The sequence below is a fragment of the Eumetopias jubatus genome, unplaced genomic scaffold (genome assembly GCF_037043125.1).
Source record: "Eumetopias jubatus isolate StellerSeaLion01/CBP00866 unplaced genomic scaffold, mEumJub1_p1.0 scaffold_4, whole genome shotgun sequence".
Lineage (NCBI taxonomy): Eukaryota > Metazoa > Chordata > Mammalia > Carnivora > Otariidae > Eumetopias > Eumetopias jubatus.
In genome coordinates this window covers 144538332-144560465 of record NW_028274810.1, presented here as the reverse complement: position 1 = coordinate 144560465, position 22134 = coordinate 144538332, and the positions used below count along the sequence as shown (strand labels likewise).

Below are 22134 nucleotides of genomic sequence, written 5' to 3'. Positions count from 1 at the left end.
CAGAAAAAAGGTTTACAGGATTTTAGTGGAATAGAAAAATGCATGTGATAAATCTAAGATAAAGCAAACAGAATATAAAATTGAATATACAAATATGACCAGTCCTGTATCATACACACACAAATACCCACACACACACATAAATACTTCTCTGCTCACACATGCTAATACACACATGCACAGAAAACATTCCTAGAATTAAAACTCAAAAGAACCAAATTTTTAATAGATGCAGGGGTTATAAGTGATCGTCTAATAATTTTCTGCCTTTTAATTTTCTACAAGAAGAATTTAGTTTAGCATCAGAAGTTTATTAAAATTTTATTTAAAATGTAAAATAATAATATCAACTTCCATACATTTGTATAAGCCCTTTTCTAAAAAAGTTCCTTGCTTTTCACATATGGTTAAGAAATTATTAATTTCGACCTGCCAAATTATTATTAATTTGAACTTAAAATGTTTCAGACAAGGTTGGGTAGAATGTTTTCTTTGCCCAAGAGTGTTTGTAAAAAATCAACAGCATAACAAAATTGGAGACTTAATATAAAATTACATAACACAAACTTTCAAGCCTATACAACAATTTCATAAATATTTGTCTAGGGCATTAATAGTGCTTTATTAATCATAGTAGATACAAATTATACATTCACTGGTAGAAATAGGAAAGGGACAGATATTTACTAATATTCCCTCAATTCATTTATTCAAATATTTTTCAAGTGCTTACTGGATGCCAGGTGCTATTCTAGGGATGGGGACACAACAGTGACCAAAAAGACCAAAATCCCTTCTTTTGAGAAAATGATCACATTCTCATAGATGAACAGAAGACAGAGAATAAACATAATAAAAAAGGAAAATCTGTGGTATGGTAGAAGGTTGGCTTTCTGCGGGGATAGAGACAGCTGGGTAGAAAGACCAGGAATGCCAGGCCACAGAGAGAGTAATTTTTAAAACCAGTATAGGTAAGCCTCACCGCGAAGCTGACATTTGAGCAAAGGCTCAAAAGCTGCAAGGGGGTTAATAATGTGGCTATCTGGTGGGAAAGCTTTCCCGACAGGGGGCACAGCCGGTTCAAAGGTCTGAGGTAGCGCGCCTGGCATGTTGGAGGAGCAGGGGAGAGGCCAATGTGGGCCAGAGTGGGCGAAAGGGAAAGTCGTAGCATCTGGGGTCAGAGAGGTGAGGGCCAGGAGAGAGGGACTTGTGTAGGGCCTAGCTGTGATTCTGAACGAAGTGGGGAAATCACTGGATCACTTCACTTGAGTGAAGAAGTGACATGATCTGACCTGAATTTTTAGAAAATCGTTGGCTGCCTCATTGAAGTAGACCACAGAGAAGCAAGGGTGGAAGCAGGGAGACTAGTTAAGAGACTGTTACAGTGATTCGCGCTAGAGATGCCAGTGGCCTAGACTGTGGTGGGCTCATTGGAAGCGGGAGGAAATGGTCAGATTCTAGATGTGCTTTCTAAGAAAAAGCCAGTGGGATTTCCCTGAGGCACTGGGTAAGAGTTGAAAGTAGAAGTGTCAAGGAGGACTCCCAGATGTGTGCTCTAACGAGGGATGGGATGTGGTTGCCGGTAACTGAGATAGGAGAGACCAGATGTAGCTTGGGGGTGGGGGTCAGATCTGGAGTTCGATGGCGGTCATGACACGTTGAGACTAGTGAGTATGTGGGGAGGCGTTTAGACAGCGGAGGCTGCAGTCGGGTAGCTCTGAGCTGACGATGCGACTGGGAGTCCTCAGCACAGGGACGACGTAGGAGGCCATGGGGCTGGATGAGGTCTGCAGGGGCTGAGGCTTGGGCGCCTGAGTCTGCGGGGGTCAGGGAGACGGGGAGGAGGTCACACGGCGACTTTGGCTGGGGGACCACGAGTAGGAGAGCCAGGAGAAGACAGGCAGAGGGAATGTTTCCAGACAGGAGGAGTTAGCGCCAAGGTGAAATAGCTCGGTAGGTCAAGTGAGCCACAGAGCAAAGGGCCGTCAGTGAAAGGCTGAGTGACGAGGAAGTCACTTGGTGAGAGTGGCTGTGGTGGACCGTGGGGACAGAAGGCTGCTTGGAGCAAGGGGAAGAGGGAATGGAAGGCCGCCAGCAGACAGTGCGTGTAGAAGTTTTTACGGGGGGTGGGCAGAAAACTGAGGAAGAGCCAGAGGGCTACTAGCCCCACGCCGCAGCCCCCGGGCCTATAAGAAATCCAGCGGTAGGCCGTTAGTCATGAAGAAAAAAAACGAGGTTGGAGGAGAGGGAGGCTGGAGTGATGCCCCGGAGCAGGGCAGCGCTGGAAGATTTCGGGCACCATGGAGGGCTTGGCCCGAGGCAGGAGCACAGCAGGTCAGCTCTGGAAATGGTGGGGGAGCAGAGCCCACGGCCGAGATGATCGTGATAGAGAATTAGTGCACAAACACTAGAACTTTGGAGTAAAACTCTGGTGTTGAGAAGGGAAGCACATACAGAACATGACAAGAACTTGTAGTAGTCCCACGGGGAACATTTCCCAGGGCTCCTGTGGGAATGTGACCGGTTCTGTCCAGACACCATGAACTGAAAGTTGACTTCTTATTTGTTTCTTACGAGAATCTGATGGAATATCAGGAGGTGTGTAATAAGGCACTGTTGAGGGCGGGGGAAGGAAGAAGGGAAGGGAGGGAGGAAGGAAGGAAAAAGGTGGGAGGGAGGGAAGGAAGGAGAGAAGAAAAGGAAAGAAAGAAAAAGAAGAGCAGGGGGAGACTGACGTTCTTCTCCCTTTCGCCTCCAGAACTCTGGAGAAGATTGTGACACTGAAAGCATTCATCACTCAGTTGAGCCTGGTGGTGTTCGATGACCTCACCCACCACAAAGTATCGTCTGAGCTCCTGAGACTCACACTGGACAGTGTTTTCCTGCACGTGGCCCCCATGGATGGTGGCCTGCCCGGGGAAGAGGCTGCTGCAGCCCCCCTCCAGCTTCACTGTGTGGAGGTCTACTGTGGGGACCTGCAGGTGGACAACCAGCTGTACAACAAGTCCAATTTCCACTTTGCCGTCCTGGTCTGCCAGGGAGAAAAAACAGAACCTGGGCAGTGTTCCAAAATGCAGAGCCTCCTTGTATCCGGCAGAGATCTGGAGGAATACAAGGAGAACTGTTTTATCAAACTCTGCCTCACCCTAACCGAGGGCAGGAGCAGCTTCTTCGAGGATATTAACGAGCTCCGTTTTGAATTGAAACCCGCCCGGTTATACGTGGAAGATACGTTCGTTTACTACATCAAAACGCTGTTTGAGACCTACCTTCCCGACGGCTGCCTGGCCGCCCACCCTGCCAGAGCCGCGGGGGGCCCGCAGGGGTTGCCCGTGCAGGTCAGCCAGCACGCCAGGGCCCTGGTGCATCCCGTAAAGTTGCGGAAACTGGTGATCCAGCCAGTGAGTCTCCTCGTCAGCATCCACGCCTCCCTCAAGCTGTACATAGCGTCCGACCACACGCCACTGTCCTTCTCGGTGTTTGAACGCGGCCCCATCTTCACCACAGCCAGGCAGCTGGTCCATGCCCTGGCGATGCACTATGCCGCGGGCGCGCTCTTCAGAGCAGGTGAGTCCACACGCTGAGGGTCCGGGGTGGGCTAGAGCCTGGGCCAGAAGGAACTGCTTCAGGGGGTGCTCATCAACCTCGAGACCTAGGGGAGCAATGTGGCGGAAGGGGAGGAGCGTGGGCTTTGCAGTTAGCACTGGATTGACATCCGCACTCTGCCACTGCGGGTAAGTCATTGAACCCCCCCCCCCACCGAGTCTCCATTTCCTCGTCAATAAAATGGGTTTTAAGATCTCTGAGAGGATCAGATAAAAGCGCCTGGCTCTCAATAAACACTCAAGCAAATAGGAGCTTTGATATTTGCTGTTATGTACCTTAGAATGTTAATTCCATGTAGCGGACGCCTTCTTGAAGCTCTCGGCAGGTACAAGGCTCGGTGTTAGCATGAAGTGCAGTCAGGCCTCAGCCCTGGGGCCTAAAAGAAATCCAGTGGTAGCTTGTTAGCTTCCTTCATTACAGTCCATGAATAGCTGTAGGTGAGAAAGTCAGAGGATTTGTGTGCTCGTAAGATGCATAAAGAGCCTTGTACCTATCCAGTGTGGCCCAGCCTGTCTAGACAGCAAAAAGAGAGTGGTTGGAGTCTCAGCTTCTCCAGAGACCTGAGATGGTCTGCAGGGGGTGGTTTGAATATGTGTACAGTGGGTCGGATGGTGAGTACTGGGCTAATGGTGGAGTGGAGTGTAGGGGACAGAGTGGTCTCAGAATATTCTATGGTAACGGGCATCGAAACACACGTTCCTCGCCTAAATTCACTCCAACACGGTTTCAGTGTGATTATCCAGCCCCTTATGTGCCCATGAATTCAAGCAACAAACACCAACCAGAGTTGGTCTCATGGGTTCTTTCTAGCAAAGAACGTGACAGTCTTCGTTTCCGAGAGTAACACAGGAAAGAACGTGTATACGGTTGTACTTGGTGAAAGCATTCCCATACAAGCTGAATTCAAGCAACAAACACCAACCAGAGTTGGTCTTGCGGGTTCTTTCTAGCAAAGAACGTGACAGTCTTCGTTTCCGAGAGTAACACAGGAAAGAACATGTATACGGTTGTACTTGGTGAAAGCATTCCCACACAAGCTAACATTGTAGCAGTAAATGACCCCTGTTGTTTCCAAACTGGTGAGATTACATTTTCTCCATAATGAAATTCATAGAGTTAATAAGGTTACCCAGAAGTCCTAACTGAAAATGACAAGATCAGGGGAGGGCCCTGCTGAGACTATTATTTTGATAGCTTGCACAACAATGAAGAAAATATTTCTCTCTTGCTAAGAAATCGTTTAAAAATAAGCAGTTAACATTTCAATTTTAATAGATGGGTCTATTTATAAACAATTCCAGAAACTTAACCTTTCAGGCAGTTTTTGCTTTTAACATGAGAAGCAGGCACATAAGTTCCTGGGCTCTGATCTGGGGCCTGGAAAGGACTAAGCCTCCCACAAGGCCACCACATAATGCTGAGGTGTGGGGGCCATCCATGTAGGTAATGAGCTGGCAGAGAAACTCCCAACTGTGGCACCAAGGAGCCATGTCCCTGCAGCCTGTGTGCTAAAAACGCTCTCTCTCTGTTTTGTTTTTTGTTCTTAATGAGCTTTCACAAGAACATTGTGTTTGGATTTTTTGTAATCCACCTAAAAATCCTCTAAGCTGTTGTCCCAACCTCATTATATGCTGGGACAAGAAATTCTAATACAGAGGGCCGTTTTTAGAGCCTGTTGGGAATTCTGTCACTAAAAGCCTACAGACAAAATGGGAAGATGGTAGGAGGTTATGGACGCCCCAGTAGAAGAGCATTCAAGAGAACGTACTAGCATTCTTGTAGAGAAAGGGGGAGGGTTGGCCTGGGGATGAGCAAGTTGCATCTGTATTGCACGTGGGGCAGGATTCACCCATTGAACTTGACTAGAAGGTTCCTGCCCGGGATGGTCGAAATACCCTGACCTCATTTCTAGGGAAGTTTGTGGATTCACCTTGAAAAGGTTTTAAAAATAAACAGTAATTAGAAATGAGTAGCCTTATTCGAAGGAAAGCATGTGGGCTTCTGATTTCCTTGGGCCCCTCTACACCCAAGTCTCAATATGATGGGAAGTCAGACAGACCCTCTTTCTCAACAAAATTTCCAAACAAATAAGCAAAAGATATATTTGCTTTTGGAGGAAAATAAAGAAAGAGTGTCCTCAGATACTTACTGCCCTTCCCTGGCTAGCTCAAATGCCACTGAGAAATAGCTCGGGTCCACACATAGCCCTCCTGTCAGGCAGTGCTCCTGATCCAGGAGACCGCATCCGCCTTCCAGTGGCTGGGGGATGGCCAGACAGTGAGGCTGGGCAGTGTCCCTTCATGCTGGGCCCTGCTACACTAGTCTGTGTAGATGGTCTTTGCTCGGCAATAGCTTACTCTCCTTTCCTTATTTGTGTGTGAAATCGGTGGAGAGAAGGAGAATTAAGATGTTTCTGGACCAATTTGCTGCCTGCAGGTAGAGCCTTATAACTCTTCCAGGCCAAAGGGAATCTGCTGTTTCTTTACCTACAGAGAGAGCCCTCCAAGGAACCAAATTCCACAGCCTTCCGTGATACCCTGCCTCCTCACTGCAGCCTGGGCTCACAGAGGGTGGGTGGGCTGGGTGAGAGACCCAGCCCCCACCTCTAAGCAGCGGGAGATTGTGAACAGTTGAGCCACACTTGCCCCCTCGTCCTGCCTGGAAGACGTAGAAGTGGAGACGGGGTACCACCATGGCAGATTTGCCTCAGTCCCCTCTGCCTGCTATCCCTGACCCCAGGGGGAGGCTCAGTCATTAGCCCCTCTGCATCTATGTAAATTTGGGAGGTAATAGTACTTCACTTGGACGGTTGCTGGGCGCATTAAATAAGCTGAATGTCTTGTACCCAGAAGCTGGCCCTTTATAGTCCTTATCTCTGGCAGTGACTCCCTAGTGTTACCCTCGTGCTGTTCCAGACAAGAGGAGTGGGCTCCAAATTTAAGACTGTCCCTCTCTCTATGGGGCTGGGCCTACAGGGCTCTGCCTTGCTTCTTGTAGCCACATCTTCCTGAGCCTCTGGGATCAGTGACTTGACTGAGAGTCTGCCCCAGGCTTGTCTAACAAGAATCTGCTGCTGAGGCAGGATTGGCTCCCCCATGAGCCCTGGCCCCACAGCCGCCCCATGAGAGCGCTCTCAGCCCCAGGCTGGGGGCGGTCCGTGGTTCCCGGAGGAAGTAGCCGGTCTGGAACCCTGCGCTTAGCCCTTGGCCTTGCCTGCACCTCCAGCGCCCCACAACCCAGGCGAGCACGCCGAGCCCCTCCCCAGGGAGGAAGGTGAAGGGAAGCCACTGCTAGAGTTCACACCACAGCCACATTCCCACGAGGCAGCAGACACCACAATCAGGCCCCTGAGCGGGCCAGCCCCTGGCAAGTCGTCGTCCACCCCCCCCGCCCCCCCACCCCACTCGAATGGGAAACCAGATCCAAAGCTCCCCTCCCGGGACACTGGAAGGGAACACTCCCCTCTCGCTAACCTAATCAGTATGTCCGTGTCACCGATGTTTACACAACTGAAGCTGGGGTTGAAGGGGAGACGTTTGTCTGGCTCCAGCTCTGTTCCAAAGGGAAGCACTCAGCTTGGTAGGATTGGGAAAGATTAAAAATAACTCCTCCATCCTTGTCAGAACTTTGCATCTCCTTTGCGACACCCCATTTAGCATCTGGCCTCCTCCTCCCCCCCCCCCCCCGCCCCTGTGCCTCCGCTGCCCTGAGGTGGTTTTAAAGATAACTTCCCAGCCTGCAAACACACCTGCACCCTAAGAGACCGCCTTTCCTTGGGGTGGGGGCGGCAGGGAGTGTGTGTCGCCTTGCACACAGGTCCCTTTTAGCAGGAATACGGGAGGCTCGGGCAAGAAAATCAGAGTAAAGCTGTTTGCGAGGCTGCCAAAAGGATCACTTTGATTTATAAAGTATGAAAGTTTGCCATTTATGAATTCACAGTGAATGAGTTATTTCCCATATTTTGCTCCAGAGGAGCTTATTACATTCTCAATTCCAGTGTGAAAAATGAACTGCAGGGAAAATGGGTCACTTTTCCCAAATGTTGAAAGTGCTGTATTTAAGGTTTCAGTAACCCCTTCCCTTTGGTCCCTCACAGGCTGGGTGGTTGGATCTCTGGAAATCCTCGGCAGCCCCGCGAGTTTGGTGCGAAGCATCGGGAACGGAATCGCCGACTTCTTTAGGCTTCCATACGAGGGGCTGACCAGAGGCCCCGGAGCCTTTGTGAGTGGAGTTTCCAGAGGGACAACATCCTTCGTAAAGCACATTTCCAAAGGTAGCTGTTTTGGTTCCTTTCCATAATGCCTCCTTTTCATTCCTTCCCTTATTTTTTATTTTTTAAAGAACACGTTGAAGTTTTCAGTGCGTGAAGTGTGCCTCTACTTTTGTTGGGCCTGGTAGTTGCAGTGAAATGTTGGATTTGTAACAGAGCTCCCATAGAATGTCTTATGTTTTAAACAGATCACTATTTGCCTGCAGTGTGTGAAAATGTTTCAGAAACTTCAGAATTTTAAACCTCCCATTGGGAAAACAAAGATTGGCTCAACTGTTATTCCATGTGATAAATACAGAAATATTAAAGGTGTTCGGGACTTCTGCTAACCATCAGAAACCCTACACTGTGTTGCCTCATCATTTTTTTTTTTAATGTAGATACAGTTGTCATAACTTCTGGAAGGATATGGATACGTTTTGACATGGAAGCAGCTTTGGAGGTAGAACAGCCAGCTCTCGGCTAGCAGGCCACGGCAACAGTGCCATCTTGTGGCCCAGGCGGTCCGTCAGGCACAGAAGCCACACTGCTGCCCACATGAAGGGGCATGTTTTCGTTTTATCTGTGTGTGTTTGACGATATTTTGGTCAGGTTGGCAGTGACTCGGGAACTAACAAGGGCCATCTGAGTCCCCTTTTCTTCTCAGCAGGAGGCAGGGAAAACAGGGCAAAGGGCTTCTCCCCCATAAAAGGCTTTTTAATGTCAACAGCGCTGCAACTCTGTGATGAGTGGGCAGGTTATAGAAGTCTCTGGAAGGCTCAAAAGAAGAGGAGCTTGAAATATGAGCACCCATCCTCTGTAGAGGGGGGCTGGCAGGAGAGCGCAAGAGCATAAGCCGAGTTGTGTGGACAGCACAGGCTCACTCCCGCAGGCCCCAGCCATCCGGGAGGCCTGTGAGCTGAGAGCCGAAGGAACTCATGGATGAGTCACTGGTGGATTTCTCACTCCTGACACTTGAATCTTTGTGGTTCTGTTGTTTTTATTTTCAAATAAGACACCCAACACCTGCTAAGTTGAACCCCGTGGTAATTTTAGTATAGTGACTCACTGAATGTTTTTTTACACTTGTTCTCTCCTTCTCTTAGCAAAAATCTGTTTTGTTTTTTGGTGCCTGTGGGTATGCATGGACTTTTTCTTTTTAGATTGCTGGTAAAGATGCAGCTGCAAAAATCTTCTGTGTCTTCTTGGAACTAGGTGTCCACTAACGGAGGAGTTCATTCGTCAGTTTCAGGATCTGTCCATTGGTGTCTTTCAGTCTTGCCTCACTGAGATCTCTGCAGACTTGCTAGAGAGGTTGGAGACTGTTTTGAGCAAGATGCTGAGATAGCCTTTCTTAGGAAAACCAGACAAAATCATGGCTTTCATATGATTTATTCCCTCACTTTCTTCAGCTCACATCCTGAGAATCAAAACTGCACATCTTGGGGCACCTGGGTGGCTCAGACATTAGGCGTCTGCCTTCAGCTCGGGTCGTGATCCCGGGGTCCTGGGATCGAGCCCCGCATCGGGCTCCCTGCTCAGCGGGAAGCCTGCTTCTCCCTCTTCCACTCCCCCTGCTTGTGTTCCCTCTCTCACTGTGTCTGTGTCAAATAAATAAATAAAATCTTCAAAAAAAAAAAAAAAAACCACGTCTTGACTGTGGCCCGATCATTAGTTCCTCAGAATGTCAAATGATAAAGTTTAGTGTCGCCCTTGGCTCTAAGGAGGGAATACATTTTATTCCTAAGTAGAACTGTTTCTTTACAGTCTGTCTCAGATTCAGCAACGTAACCTTAACCTTTAAAATCAGAGCAAAGTTTAACCTTCAACACTGGGCCTCAAGGAGGACTTCAGAACTGTGCTGGCCACGCCTTGATGATCCCACGATAGTGGATGGTAGTTTCATCTGAAACTCTGGGCATTTTTCTGGCAACAGAGATTCTTGTCCTACCCCCTTTTGAGCTGTGCCATCATCCTTACAAGCCAAGTGTTAATCTTCACCTCGTTTTTTTAAAGATTTAAGTTTTAGTAACCTCTACACCCAACCTGGGGCTCAAACTCACAACCCCAAGATCAAGAGCCGCATGCTCCACCGACTGCACCATCCAGGCGCCCCTTCACCTCATTTCCTTAAGGCTGTTGCTTCAAGCTGCCCAGAGGAAGCCCCCATCACTTACCACCTGGGCATGTCCAGAAGGCACAGATGTGCTTCCACTGCCCCCCCCCCCGGGGACCACTCCTGGGGGCTCCACCGGATAGCTGACCAGAAGGCCAACCCATGTGCTCTTGTGCCCTCAGGTACCCTCACCTCCATCACCAACCTGGCCACAAGCCTGGCGCGGAACATGGACCGCCTCTCGCTAGACGAGGAGCACTACAACCGGCAGGAGGAGTGGCGGCGGCAGCTCCCCGAGAGCCTGGGCGAGGGGCTCCGGCAGGGCCTGTCCCGGCTGGGCATCAGCCTGCTCGGTAAGGGGTTGCGGGGGACCCGCGCTGGATGGGTTGGTTGGGGGGGGTTGTGAAGTTTACATCCTTTCTGCAGACAAGGCTGAGGCTCAGGGGGGCCAGTGAGGCACTCACTCTGCTTCCCACCCTGCACCCGTGAGGCGCTGGCACGGGGCCTCGCTCCCAGAGCCCTTGCACAGCTGTGAGGGGCCATCCCAGGCCCTGCCCGGTGGGGGGCCCACCTGCACAAATGCCCACGCTCCGCCCTCCCTTGCTTCCGATATAAACCCCATCTGCCCTCAGGGTGGCTCCCCGAAAGAGCGTCATGCCAACAGAGGCGCCCTGCGCTTGGGGATGTCGACACAAGGACGGCAGCCTAGGCCGTTCACTGGTGAAAGTGAGTAACGGGCCGGCCTTCTGAGGCACCGTCTCCTGCCCGACCAAATACTGCGGACACTGGCCTTTGTTTGAGAAGTGCTTGAGCAACGTGCAAATGTCATGTAAACTTTCAGTGAGGAGCCCACTTTCGCCTTTTATTTTTCCAAGAGTGCCGGCTCAGCCTGACTCAGAGTAATTACCGTTTGTCAAGCAGCCAGATGGTATAGTCAGAAGGGAAGATTGCTATGGATATTTCCAAATACAAAAATGTTCGAAAAATAAGTTGCTTTGGAAAACTCTATAAAAAGGAAGCTTCAGAGCTGAGATTTTGCAGAGCAGGATTTTCAAGGGTATCTTTTGTTTATTTGTTTGCAAAAGAATTTAAAACTGTATTGCTTGGCAGCCTGCCTGCTGCGCATCGGAAGGAGTGTGCATCTCCCGGAGATCAAAGTGCCCCGAAGCAGGGAGAGCAGAGGTCAGAAAAGATGAGCTTGAAAGGATTTGTCCTCTCTCCAGTGTGCAGTTCTAGCCACAGCCCTCAACTCGCAGCACAGCCAGCTGAGGCTCTGGGAGGAAGCAGTAAGATGTTACCAGCTCAGGTTAAGTTACTAGAAATTGTTTAAGTCATAACATTCTGTGATGATGCCTGGAAACTGGGAGCTTATGATGTGGGATGGAACTGCGGGGTAAAGGAGGGCTTCAGAAGGCCAGGGGAAGGCGTGGGAGTGGACCACATTCCAGAGGAGCCAGCAGACCCAGGCTAGGGTGTCCAGGTCCTTTTTTTATGCCCTCAGGTGTGTTCTTACCTTCTCTAAACCTGGGTTTCTCCTTTGTAAATTGGGGCTGGTAATAACATTACTAGAGGTAATAATAGTGGTCCGTCATGGGCCAGGCATAGGGTCCGCTGTTTGGTAAACAGCACCGCTCATGCTGTGCCCTCTACTCTGGGCAGAAGAGCTTCCGTCCCTCCATGCAAGCTCCTTTCGGAGTTGACAGGTGCTCAGCAGAGGAGACCTGAGCTGACTGGCCTGTGGCTACGTCCATTCCAACCAGTCTGTTCTCTTCCCACCCAGAGACGCCCTCACCCAGCACCCGGTCGCCACTGTATAAAATTGTGCCTGAGGGTAGAAATCCGTTACAGGAGGAGCCATGATCCTCCCTTTGTGGTGTCACACTTTTTAATATGGCGCCTATTGTTGACCAGGCTAGAAAGTCCTAAAACTTTGATCTCTGCTGCAGTCACGCCTCATACACCCTCATCCATGCAAGGGAATCTTTTAGTCTGTCTGTAAAACCTCAGTGGGTGCGCAGTCTTTCTGCCATTCTTGTCATTTCCCAAAACTCAGGAGTTCTGTGGATGACATAAACCCCTCCTGGGTGTGCAGTGACCTCACCTGCAACCTCTGGCCTGACCCAGGGCCCCCAGGAGCGCCGCCTCCAGCAGCACGCCCTGAGCTGTGTGCCCATTTTTGTGCTCCTCAGACGGGTTAGCTCCCGGTGGGCATCTCAGAGCTGGCTCAAACCAGCTTCCTTCCCTCTCGGAACGCTCTGTGTCCCACTTAATCCCTGGCCCACCTCAAAATGTCCCGTCCTGGAACTACTTGATGTGTGGCAGGAAGACGAGAGGAGGAGCAGGGCCAATCGAGTCCCCTCACCTGGGAAAGCATAGATTTATCACCATTTAATTCATCCCCAGAAACAGTGTTTAAAACTGCTAAATGCAATTAAGTGTCTAATTGACGTTAGTGCTATTATCCTATTGTTTGAAACCCACGCTCAATGAAATCAAAATATTCCTTCCTCAGTTTCTTCCTCTATGAGAAACACTAACAACCCAGTTAGTAAAAATGTATTTAAAGAACACTTGAGTGTTGGCAGAGCGTTTTCACGTGTGTCACCTTATTTGCTCTACGAACCCAGGCATGGATGTGAGGGGAAGTGACTTGCCCAGGTCAGACCTCCACCAGGACAAGAGCCTGGGCTTTTCCTCTCCTGTCACCCACCCTTGCAGGGCTCCCAGCCTGGAAACAATCAGGCTGTGGGGAGACTGAACAATTCAAAGTTCCAGGGTAGGAAAAACACATTTCCCCCAAATGTTTATGGGTCTGGTGGGCCTTCTTGCCTCTGTTTTGCCCTCGTGGGGACACTGTGGAGTGTTAGGAGGTACTCGAAAAATCAAAGGGAGTCTTTAGCTGCCATGCCCAGCCACATCGCCCCAAGTCAGCAAGGAAGTGTCGGCTGGCCGAGAGATGCTGCCAAGGCTCTTGGATGAGCCTCCCCCACAGTTTTGAGCAAACAGTGGCTTTGGGGAACATTCTGTTTAGCCTGCAGACTTGGTAGTAAGGTTTTGCCACATTTACCAGATCCATTCCCCAGACACCCCCTTTCCTCCTGCACCCTGGAGTCTGTGCTGAGCGAGGATGGGAGCTCCGTGCCACTGTCATACTCCATGTTCCCTCCTAGACATGACTTCTCTGTCGTGAATACCACGGGCAGGATGTCCGAGCTCGCCTCTCTGATCCCCTTCTTTTCGGGCCACTGCCTGAAGTGTGAAGCAGTGCTAGATTCCCCAGCAGCAGCCACACCCTCCGTCTCCATGGCCACTCTTGGTAATGCCATGTGGACTCCCAACAAATTGGGCCTCTACCAGGTGAATCAGGACGTTTTCCCTGGAGTGAGGGAGGGAGCAAGTGAGCCATGCACCGCAGACTGGCTGCAGCTAGTGGGGGGTTTAGGAATAACAGAAATGCTTCCTTCTCAGTGAATTAATCTATTCTGGTCAAAAAAGGCTAGCCTCAAGCTGGGATACTTAATATATTCTGTGGGTAGGTCTCACTTGCCTCTGAAGTGGTGAGCTGTAGTGTCCCAGCTTGGGCCTGTGCCTCCGCTGTCGTGATTTAAAAAAAAAAAAAAAGTCCAAAATAAAATTACAGTGTGTGGTGAGGGCAGCACCAAAGTAGCCACAGAGGAACTTTCATAGGTCGGTAAGCCAGTGTTTTCTGCCCAAGGCTGGGGAGCTAGTCACGGAAGAGGTAAGGGAGGGCCCTTCGGGTTCCCTTGCCCAACAAAGAAAGCCCTCCTCCTCCAACTAGAGGGGAGCGAGGGAAACACCCCCCAATTTCTGCCTCACCCAGCACACGCTGAGTCCACGGAAACTCCCCTCCCTCCAAGCGCGCTCCCTTCCTCTCTCCCTTCATCACATCACAGCCGTCTCCATGTGGCCGCCCACCCCGTGGGCCAGATGCCAAGAGACAAGTTTGGGGATCAGTTCCCACCACTTAGAGCCTCAGAGCAGAGCTCGAGTAGATGACAGTAAATAATTTACCGGTTGTGGGATTTAGCTGGATTAGACTTACTAAGAGAGCCTTCTGAAGCCCTACGAGAAGCTGCCTCTCTCCAGGCACGGCTGCTAGTCTCACGGCCTCTCTGGTCTCCAGCTCGCACCTGGTGACCAGTGAGGTGTTGGTGTGTGTGACAGGCTTTCCCCCTGAGGGGTCTGGTGCTGGGCGAAGGCATGCGATCTGATAGCTCTTCTCTACCTCTCAGAATCTAACACCTTGTCATGAGGCTCAGATTTTCCACTCTCTGGGCTGCCCAAATAGTTTATCTAGCAAAGCTGCAGTAACTGAGCCTTCAGCGTGGCCGGTGGCTAGAGAGAGTAGAAGATCAAAGGGGAGTTTCACTGTGATACCTGTTTGCGCTTAGGTAGCAGTTAGAAGTTAGAACCTGGTTATCAAGGCTCCATGTTCCTTGTATGGGGTAGGCCTGGCACATTAAAGGGAAGTGGGAGATTCTCAGTGAAGTAACCACCTGCCCCCCCCAACTCAGTTTTAATAGTCTTAATGGAAATCTGCACTTGAGAAAAGGCCTTTCTTAAATAATTTAATCTATTGGTGAATTTGTCATTATTTACCTCGGTTTTCCTACGAACTTAAGCATGGAGACCTTTCAAAGAAATCAGATAATGACGTCACAAAAGCTGTGTTCTCTGATTCGAAGTTGTTCACTTTGAACTCTGCCGTGAGATGATTCGAAGAGAAGACCCCCCGGTTCTTGCCTGCGCTGTGCGGCCACCACCCCCATTACACTTCCCAGCTGCTCTGCCTCCTGACCTCATGGACGGACAGCAGAGCATCAGAGTCCTCCGACTCAGAACAGGAGGCGAGCCCCCCAGCCCGAGTGCCAGAAAGGGGTGTGTTGAGGGCCCTGAAGCAGTGATCCCTCAGCCCTCCACAGCCAGGGCGGCTGGGGCCAGCTTCCTCTGCCTCCCCAGTCAGTCCTTTAGAACCTTTGGGAAGCATTGGTCTAGGCTGAGAAACAGACCTGTCGCCTCAGGTCATTCTTAATCTACCAATACATAAATTTAAATGGCTCTGTCCAAATTCTGAGGAATGGAATCTATGAAGAACATTCCCTTTACAACTGACCTGAAGGAACCGGCCTTGGTTTTACTGGCTTTTGTTCAGAGGAATATTACTTGAAATTAGCAGGTCATTAACGGAGACCTGGAAATCTCCATTTACCCAAGGGACTTTGAATTAGTGGCATTTGGCATAATGGGATTTGACATGTACTAAAATTTCTACCAGGGGGACTGTGCATTTTCCATTAATCCTAGCAGGTTTGACTTGAAAACAGAAAATTCTGTCAAGAACTGTAATGAAATTTTTACCTCGTACTGCGCTAGAGAACCTTCCACTCCATCACTGAAAAAAAAAAAATTGGGACTGGCAAGGCCTTTACTAGATATCCTCACAGGCCCCTCGGAGTAAGGGGAGCAAGGAGCAGGGCCCCACAGGAGGCTGAGGGACTCCCCCGCCAGCTTGGTACCTGACCCAGCTGCCCTCCGGGAAAACCGTGAGAGCAGAGTAGTGAGAGCAGAGTTTTGTAGCTGTTCTAAAAGTGAAGAGTAAGTGGCCAAACCTCAATTGAAATGCGAAGGAAGGAAGTGTTTCTAAGACTGGCAAAAGAAGAGCCTGTCTTATAAACAGGATCAGTGAATAGCTTGGTGGTGAAGAGCTGGGCTGGGACTCTGCCTCTCTAGACTCAAATCCTGGCTCAAGCACAAGACAGCTGTGTGACCTTGGGGAAAAACTCCTTAACCTCTCTGTGCTCAGCGGCCTTATCTAGGAGCTGAGGATAAAAACCATGTCTGACTCCTAGGATTATGAGGATTAATGGTATCATACAAGTAACACTCTAGATAGAGTCCCCAGCACATAGTAAGCACTCAAAACAGATTAGCTGTTATAAAAATAATTGCAGTATCAACAATTACTCTTATACGTTAATATATTAAGATTATTAAAGAATTGCTCCTATCATTATTAAAAGGGAGAACAGGGAAAAGGGATGGCATGGCCTCTTCCAGTTTCTTCATGCTCCTAATTCGGTGAAAATTGATTAGGCTGAGCAAGCTTGCCCCCTCCTGAGCAATTGTTAGCTCTCTTCCCTAAACCGTGTTGCCTGGTTTCTGGACAAAGGCATGTGAGTGTCACTTTGGAATAGTCTGACATATTTATTAAATTCTGAACTGAACTTCACAGATCCTCACTGTGATGGACCAAACCCAGTCTGAACATTGTGTTTTGATGAAGATCATAAATGTCTTAGTGCCCAGTGAACTTAGATAATTGTAAATAAAGGTAAAGAACTTTATAATGAGGGTAGGTTTTCATTTTCAATCGAAATAAAACTGTTCTGGATTGAAAGTTTTCACTTTCCCAGGATTTTAAGCCTCAGGCCTCACGAGGGGCTTTTGCTGTTTTTCAGGTGCAATTGCTGGCATAGTCGATCAGCCCATGCAAAACTTCCAGAGAACATCAGAGGCTCATGCTTCAGCAGGACACAAGGCGAAGGGTGTCATCTCAGGTGTGGGGAAAGGAATCATGGGGGTGTTCACAAAGCCCATCGGAGGAGCCGCTGAGCTCGTGTCACAGACTGGCTACGGTAAGTCTCAGGGCACCTGTCAGGCCAGCTCAGACATCACCAACTAACTTGTGTTACTATACCAAGGTCTCCGAGATAATCTAGGCCTTCACATGGCAAAGCAGTGAAAAATAAAGTGGACAAATCTATAAAAAGATAAATTGCTTGCTTTCTCACCTCCTTATGCTTATTTATGGAAAGAGTGGATTCGTACTACTAATAATTATAATTATAGACCCAAGAAATTAGCAATTTCATTAGCTTTATCTCACAGAATCTTTTTACAGTTCATCTAATAAAATAGACTTTAATTAAAGATTGCTTCTCGGCCTTTTGGCTAAGATCAAGTGTAAAATAGACTTTAATGAGAAGTAACCAGTTAGAGAAAATTGAGGGCAATATGTAGAAAATACTGAAGCAGAGAACAGGATTACTGCTTTGTCTGGTGACCAGTTGGAAAGGAGAAATAGGTTAGAAGTCAGGAAGATGTCTATGACGTGTGTGTATTTAGAGAATGAGAAAGAGGAGCGTGCACGCCGACGCCCACAGAGCCTCGCGTTTGCAGACTCGGTGCTTGTTGCCCCTGAGCCGAGTTCCTGGCCACCGGCAGCAAAGGCCCATGATCTACAACTGAGACCCCTTCCCCAAGCAGACAGCTGGCCCGGTGGCACCCCTGGCACTGGACGGTGGCGTGCTGGGGCCTCTCCCGCACTCACGCGTGCCCACGGGGGTACCGGGGGCGTATGAAAGCAAGCACCTCCTCCCATGCTTCTTTTCCGCATTCTTGGCAGAGCACACTGAAGTGACTTCATAGGCCGGTGACTGGGATTGTTACCTTTTTACCTAAAACCGGCGTCCTCGCTTTGGTCAGGAAGCGGGCTGCCTAGCTACCATCACAGGCTATGGGCGGGCTCCCGCCTTTGTCAGACAGGCGAGCAGTCTGCATCTGGCCCTAAAGTCTGAGGGGTCCGTCTCACCGCAGGCATCTCGCCCCTCAGGAGATCTGACAAGAGGCAGCCAGATCAGGGCATAAAAACTGTGTCTGCAAGGGAGAGAGTGGGGGACGAATGCCCACACTCAGGCAGCCATCCGGAGGGTTCCTTTAAGAGACCACACAGACGCAAACATGTGTTCCTCTTCGCTTTCCCCCCTCGCCGCCTCCCTCCCCATTTCTCTCCCGCTCTCCTTCTGTGAATGACGTTTTCCCTCACAGGGAAGCGGACAAACAGAACCACTGCCACCCGTCAGCGGGCCCAGGCCAACTCCCCATCAAAGGCGTACGCACCCGTAAAAACAGTATTCCTGTTGCTGTAGACTCAGTGGGGTGAAGTCCACTCAGACATACTTCATGCATCGAGGCCTTTGGTGTTAAGAATGCCATTGTCCTCACCACGCCCTTCCCAGGGCTGAGGATCTCTCCCTCATGGAGGAGCATCTCAGAACAGAGCTTCACATGGCCGTGTTGCTTTCCATCATTCTTGTAAAACTTTTATTACTGCACTGAAGGTTTTACAAACCACTAACTCTTAGTCTAATGACTGTGCCTCGTTCATAAACATTTACGAGCCCTCAGAAAGCACACATGCGGTACCATCTTTGGTTCTGGAGAGCCTCCTTAGAGGCCTGCATGGCCGCTGCTGGGTGCCCACGTTCGGTGAAGCACCAGGGAGAGCGTGTAATAAACCCCAAGAGTGCTCATAAATGTGTGTGGGTTCATGTTTAACAGCTGGCTTAAGTCACTTAAATACTGTATCTAGGCAAACCATGTGCCTTTGTGTGCATCTCTGTGTGTTGTGTTTTTTATGTGCCCAGCCACAGCACAGATACACAAGTATTGTAACATGAAGCAAGGAAGTCAACTAACAATCATGACTTTTTTTATCACATAAATTGTACAGTGTGGGAGCTATTGCTCAGGACTGATTACTCCCAGGAGCATTATACTTCCATTAATTGCCAGTCCAGTCGATGCTTGGACTGTAGTTCATTCATTTTGCAGTTTGTAGCTAACATAAGATCACGAGAGTTAAGAGCATTGCAGCGCTTAATGATTATCTATACACTTGCTTCCAAGGATTTGACATCATTTTGGATCCTGTTGCACTTTATGGATGGCTGTAAGCAGATGACATCACTGCAGCACAGAACTGGTTTCCAGAAAACAACTAGTAAAACTCCCTTACTTCTCTTCCACAGGTATTTTACACGGAGCTGGACTTTCTCAGCTTCCCAAACAGCGCTATCAGCCAAGTGATCTACATGCTGACCAGGCTCCAAATAGCCACGTCAAATATGTCTGGTAAAATTATCTATAGACGCCCATTCAACTGCACATGGATGTTAAGGGGCCTGCTTCCAGGGGAGCCCAAGACAGCGTTCGGCAGCTCAGGCAGCACAGGGGCATCCTCGAGCCCAGCAGAGGCTGCCGTCCCCAGATGTGGGACTGGCCGCAGAACTCCCGGCCTCTCACACACCACTCGGGAGGCTGCACACTGAGGAGCCCAGGCCGTGTGAGGGGACCTGGGATTCCCTAGAGAACCAGCCTTCTCATGGGTGGGTCGGGGGGTGGGCGTTTCTATTGGGAAAAGGAGCCAAGGGAAATCTTTGTCCCCAGGAGGAGCTGGGTTCTGTTAACCAGAATCAGTTTGAGAATTAAAGTGACAATTATATTTCAAGCTAAAATTAATAATCAAATTGGTGAGAGCCCTTTGCCTTTGGGGAACCGTGTGTGACAATGGCCCAGCCCTTGGTACAGTGAGCACTGGTATATGACCATCTTTTCCAAACTGGCTTCTCGCCTCACTTTTCTCCTTTGAAACAGGAAAATGCTTCAGTCTCTGGGCAGACCAGAAGTGCACATGGCCCTGGATGTAGTTCTGGTGAGGGGCTCAGGCCAGGAGCACGAAGGGTGCTTGCTCCTGACCTCAGAAGTGCTCTTCGTTGTGAGCGTTGGTGAGGACACACAGCAGCAAGCCTTCCCCGTCACAGAGATCGACTGTGCCCAGGACAGCAAGCAAAGCAGCCTGCTCACTGTGCAGCTCAGGCAGCCAAGAGTGGCCTGTGATGTGGAGGTACATTTCGAAAAACAGGGTGACTGTGTGGCCAACTGCGGGGGAAACTGAGCTGTGGGCTGAGCGCTGGTAGGCAGGCGTATGAGCCTGCGGCCTCTGGCGTTGGCTGCTGGGGACTAGGAGGGCTGTCCAAGAGAAGAGGCGTGAAGGGGCATTGGGAAGCCCCAACCCGGGTGAGTGTGGGAGCCTTTCAAAGGGGAGCCCAGCAGTAGGCCAGATGGGCTCAAGGCCTGGGGTTGAGCCACTGTATGAGCTGAACAAGGCTTCGTTGTCATGGGGCAGGGGCGCTGGAGTAGACAGGACAACGGAGCTCCAACACCAACAGGTCTGTACAAGAGGGCCAGGGCCGGGGTGGCAATTCCGTGCTTCTGCCCCACCAAGCAGGCACAAGTCTGCTGTAGCAGGCTGGATACAGGAGAGGGCCGCCCCAAGCAGTGAGGGTATCATGAAACAACGTGCAGCCCACAGGCCAGACCTTCGCAAGCTCACAAACCAGGTCTCACTCACCCCCTCCATTTCCACCCCAAGATTTCATGGGTCAAAATTTCGTGCAGAAATCTCTCCTTCCACCACTCTGTCTTCTGTTTGGCTGTGTTCTTTCCCACAGGACAGATTCCCATCCCTTAAGTACTGTGGGGTACCTCCCGGGGATGATCCTTTGGATCTTGGGGCAGCTCCCTGATAGCTTCTGTGCTGGATGCTGGCTCTTGGCCACACATAAGTTGCTGAGGAATGGATGCTCTGTCCAGGGTCTTAGGTGAGCCCTGACAAAAATGGCACCAGCTTCCTACAGTCCAGCACAGGGTGAGCAGGTGCACCCAGTGGAAAATGGCTCTCTGCTCCTGCCTCCCTGCTGACTGCCTGATCCATAGGGGCTTTAGGAGTTGACCTAAGAAACAGACATCTTTTTCCACCCAGCAAGACGAGTGTAAGTCAGTGGCAAGCTGGAGCCTGCTGGTCCTAACCTAGGGCCTGAATGGCCCCAGCAAAGGACAGCAAACCTGCCTCTAGCAGGTCCTGCCCAATTCATTATCTTCTCCTTGGTACGGGAGCCTGTGTTTCCCTCACACCACTGTTTGGGTAAAATTATCTGAGAAGATGGAAGGCAGCCAACCACAACAACTCTGAGATTTCTCTAGCTTCTTGGATCCTAATCAGTCAGGCTTTAAGCTGGGGCTTGGCACTAGGCGTACATTGCTGCCTCGAGTTGATGACTTTCTGGGAATAAACAGAGGTCAGATGTCCAGGCTGACTTTAGATCTGCCAAAATCTTCTGATCCAATTGACAATAAAGCAGCAGTGATCTGGCTACAGGATTTGGCAGGGGATAGTATCATTATCTTCAAGTCCTTGGTCCTTAACGAGAAACTTCCAAGGCCCTAAGGAATATCTAGGACCATCATTATTCCTTAGCTGCTTGGGAAATATTTCGTAAATACGAGACTGGAGATTCAGCTTTTGCTGTTAAAACTGTCTTTACTGTCTTCAACTGTGATCCTTCTCTCTTTGGCTTTTTTCTTTGAGGAGGGTACTGTGGGGAATTATCACAGCTGGAAAGGAACAGACGTGCTTCTCTAGGGGTTAATGAGATGATAGCTGGAGTCACCACTCCTAGAAGTTGCCAAGGTTGAGACCATGGAATCACGGAGTTAGAGGCAGAAGCAGCACTGACACGCTGGACACCGTGCTCAACACTGGTTCTCCATCGGTACTCAGGGATAACGGGGGTCTAGGATTAAGGGGTGGCTACACAAGAGGCAGGAAAAGATGACTGAGCAGGAATATTGCAGGGCAGCGCCTGGCACGAGACAGAAAAGTGGGTATCCAGTATGCCTTCAGCCCCCAGATTCTGCTTTCTCTGAATCTATCCCAATTTACCTCTCCCCTGAGCTCCTCCTAGGAATCAGGAAATAACTGCCCCCCGACCTGTCCTATGTCCAAACCCTAACCCCTTCCCCACTCACCCCAAAAGAGACCCAAACTATAGAAAAAAATGATTTTCTGAGACAGTACACCCTTCCTTAGGAGTGCTGTAATCCAGTGTTTGCAAAATGGGCAGGGGGGGTCACTCAGCAGGGCTGCTTGACATAGTGAATCTTCCTCAGTTGCCATGCTCGTGTCAGGCCATACCCGTCACATGCCAACTTGATGCACAGACATAAAGCTGGGTTAAGAACCCAACCTGCTGTCTTCCAGGGAAAACTAGGAACAGTATTTTAAGATCTTTATATAAAATGGCTTTTCTGGTTTTTTGCTTTAGATGCTAGGAAACACAGCTCCTTTGAATTTTGGAAGGAATTAATTTGTAGATGACATCATTCAGTATATTGAAATGTGGCAGGATTCAGATTTTTTAAATCAGCATTTGCTTTTCTTGGTTAAATGCAGCCATTTTTAGGGTAATAATTGCTTAATATGCCTGGCACATTACTGAAATCCCTTATGAGAGAGGCTCAA

General features: G+C 49.6%; 1 protein-coding gene across 6 annotated transcripts in view; it reads left to right on the top strand.

Moving 5' to 3' along the window:
- The window catches only part of VPS13B (vacuolar protein sorting 13 homolog B), a 750734-nt gene that overhangs the window by 723997 nt on the left and 4603 nt on the right, over positions 1-22134 (top strand). For all 6 annotated transcript variants that reach the window (XM_028108562.1, XM_028108579.1, XM_028108553.1 and 3 more), the window contains 6 exons: positions 2759-3567; positions 7703-7879; positions 10154-10324; positions 16451-16627; positions 18803-18905; positions 19428-19677. In XM_028108562.1, coding sequence (XP_027964363.1) covers positions 2759-3567; positions 7703-7879; positions 10154-10324; positions 16451-16627; positions 18803-18905; positions 19428-19677 — 1687 coding nt within the window. The remainder of the gene's footprint in view (positions 1-2758; positions 3568-7702; positions 7880-10153; positions 10325-16450; positions 16628-18802; positions 18906-19427; positions 19678-22134) is intronic.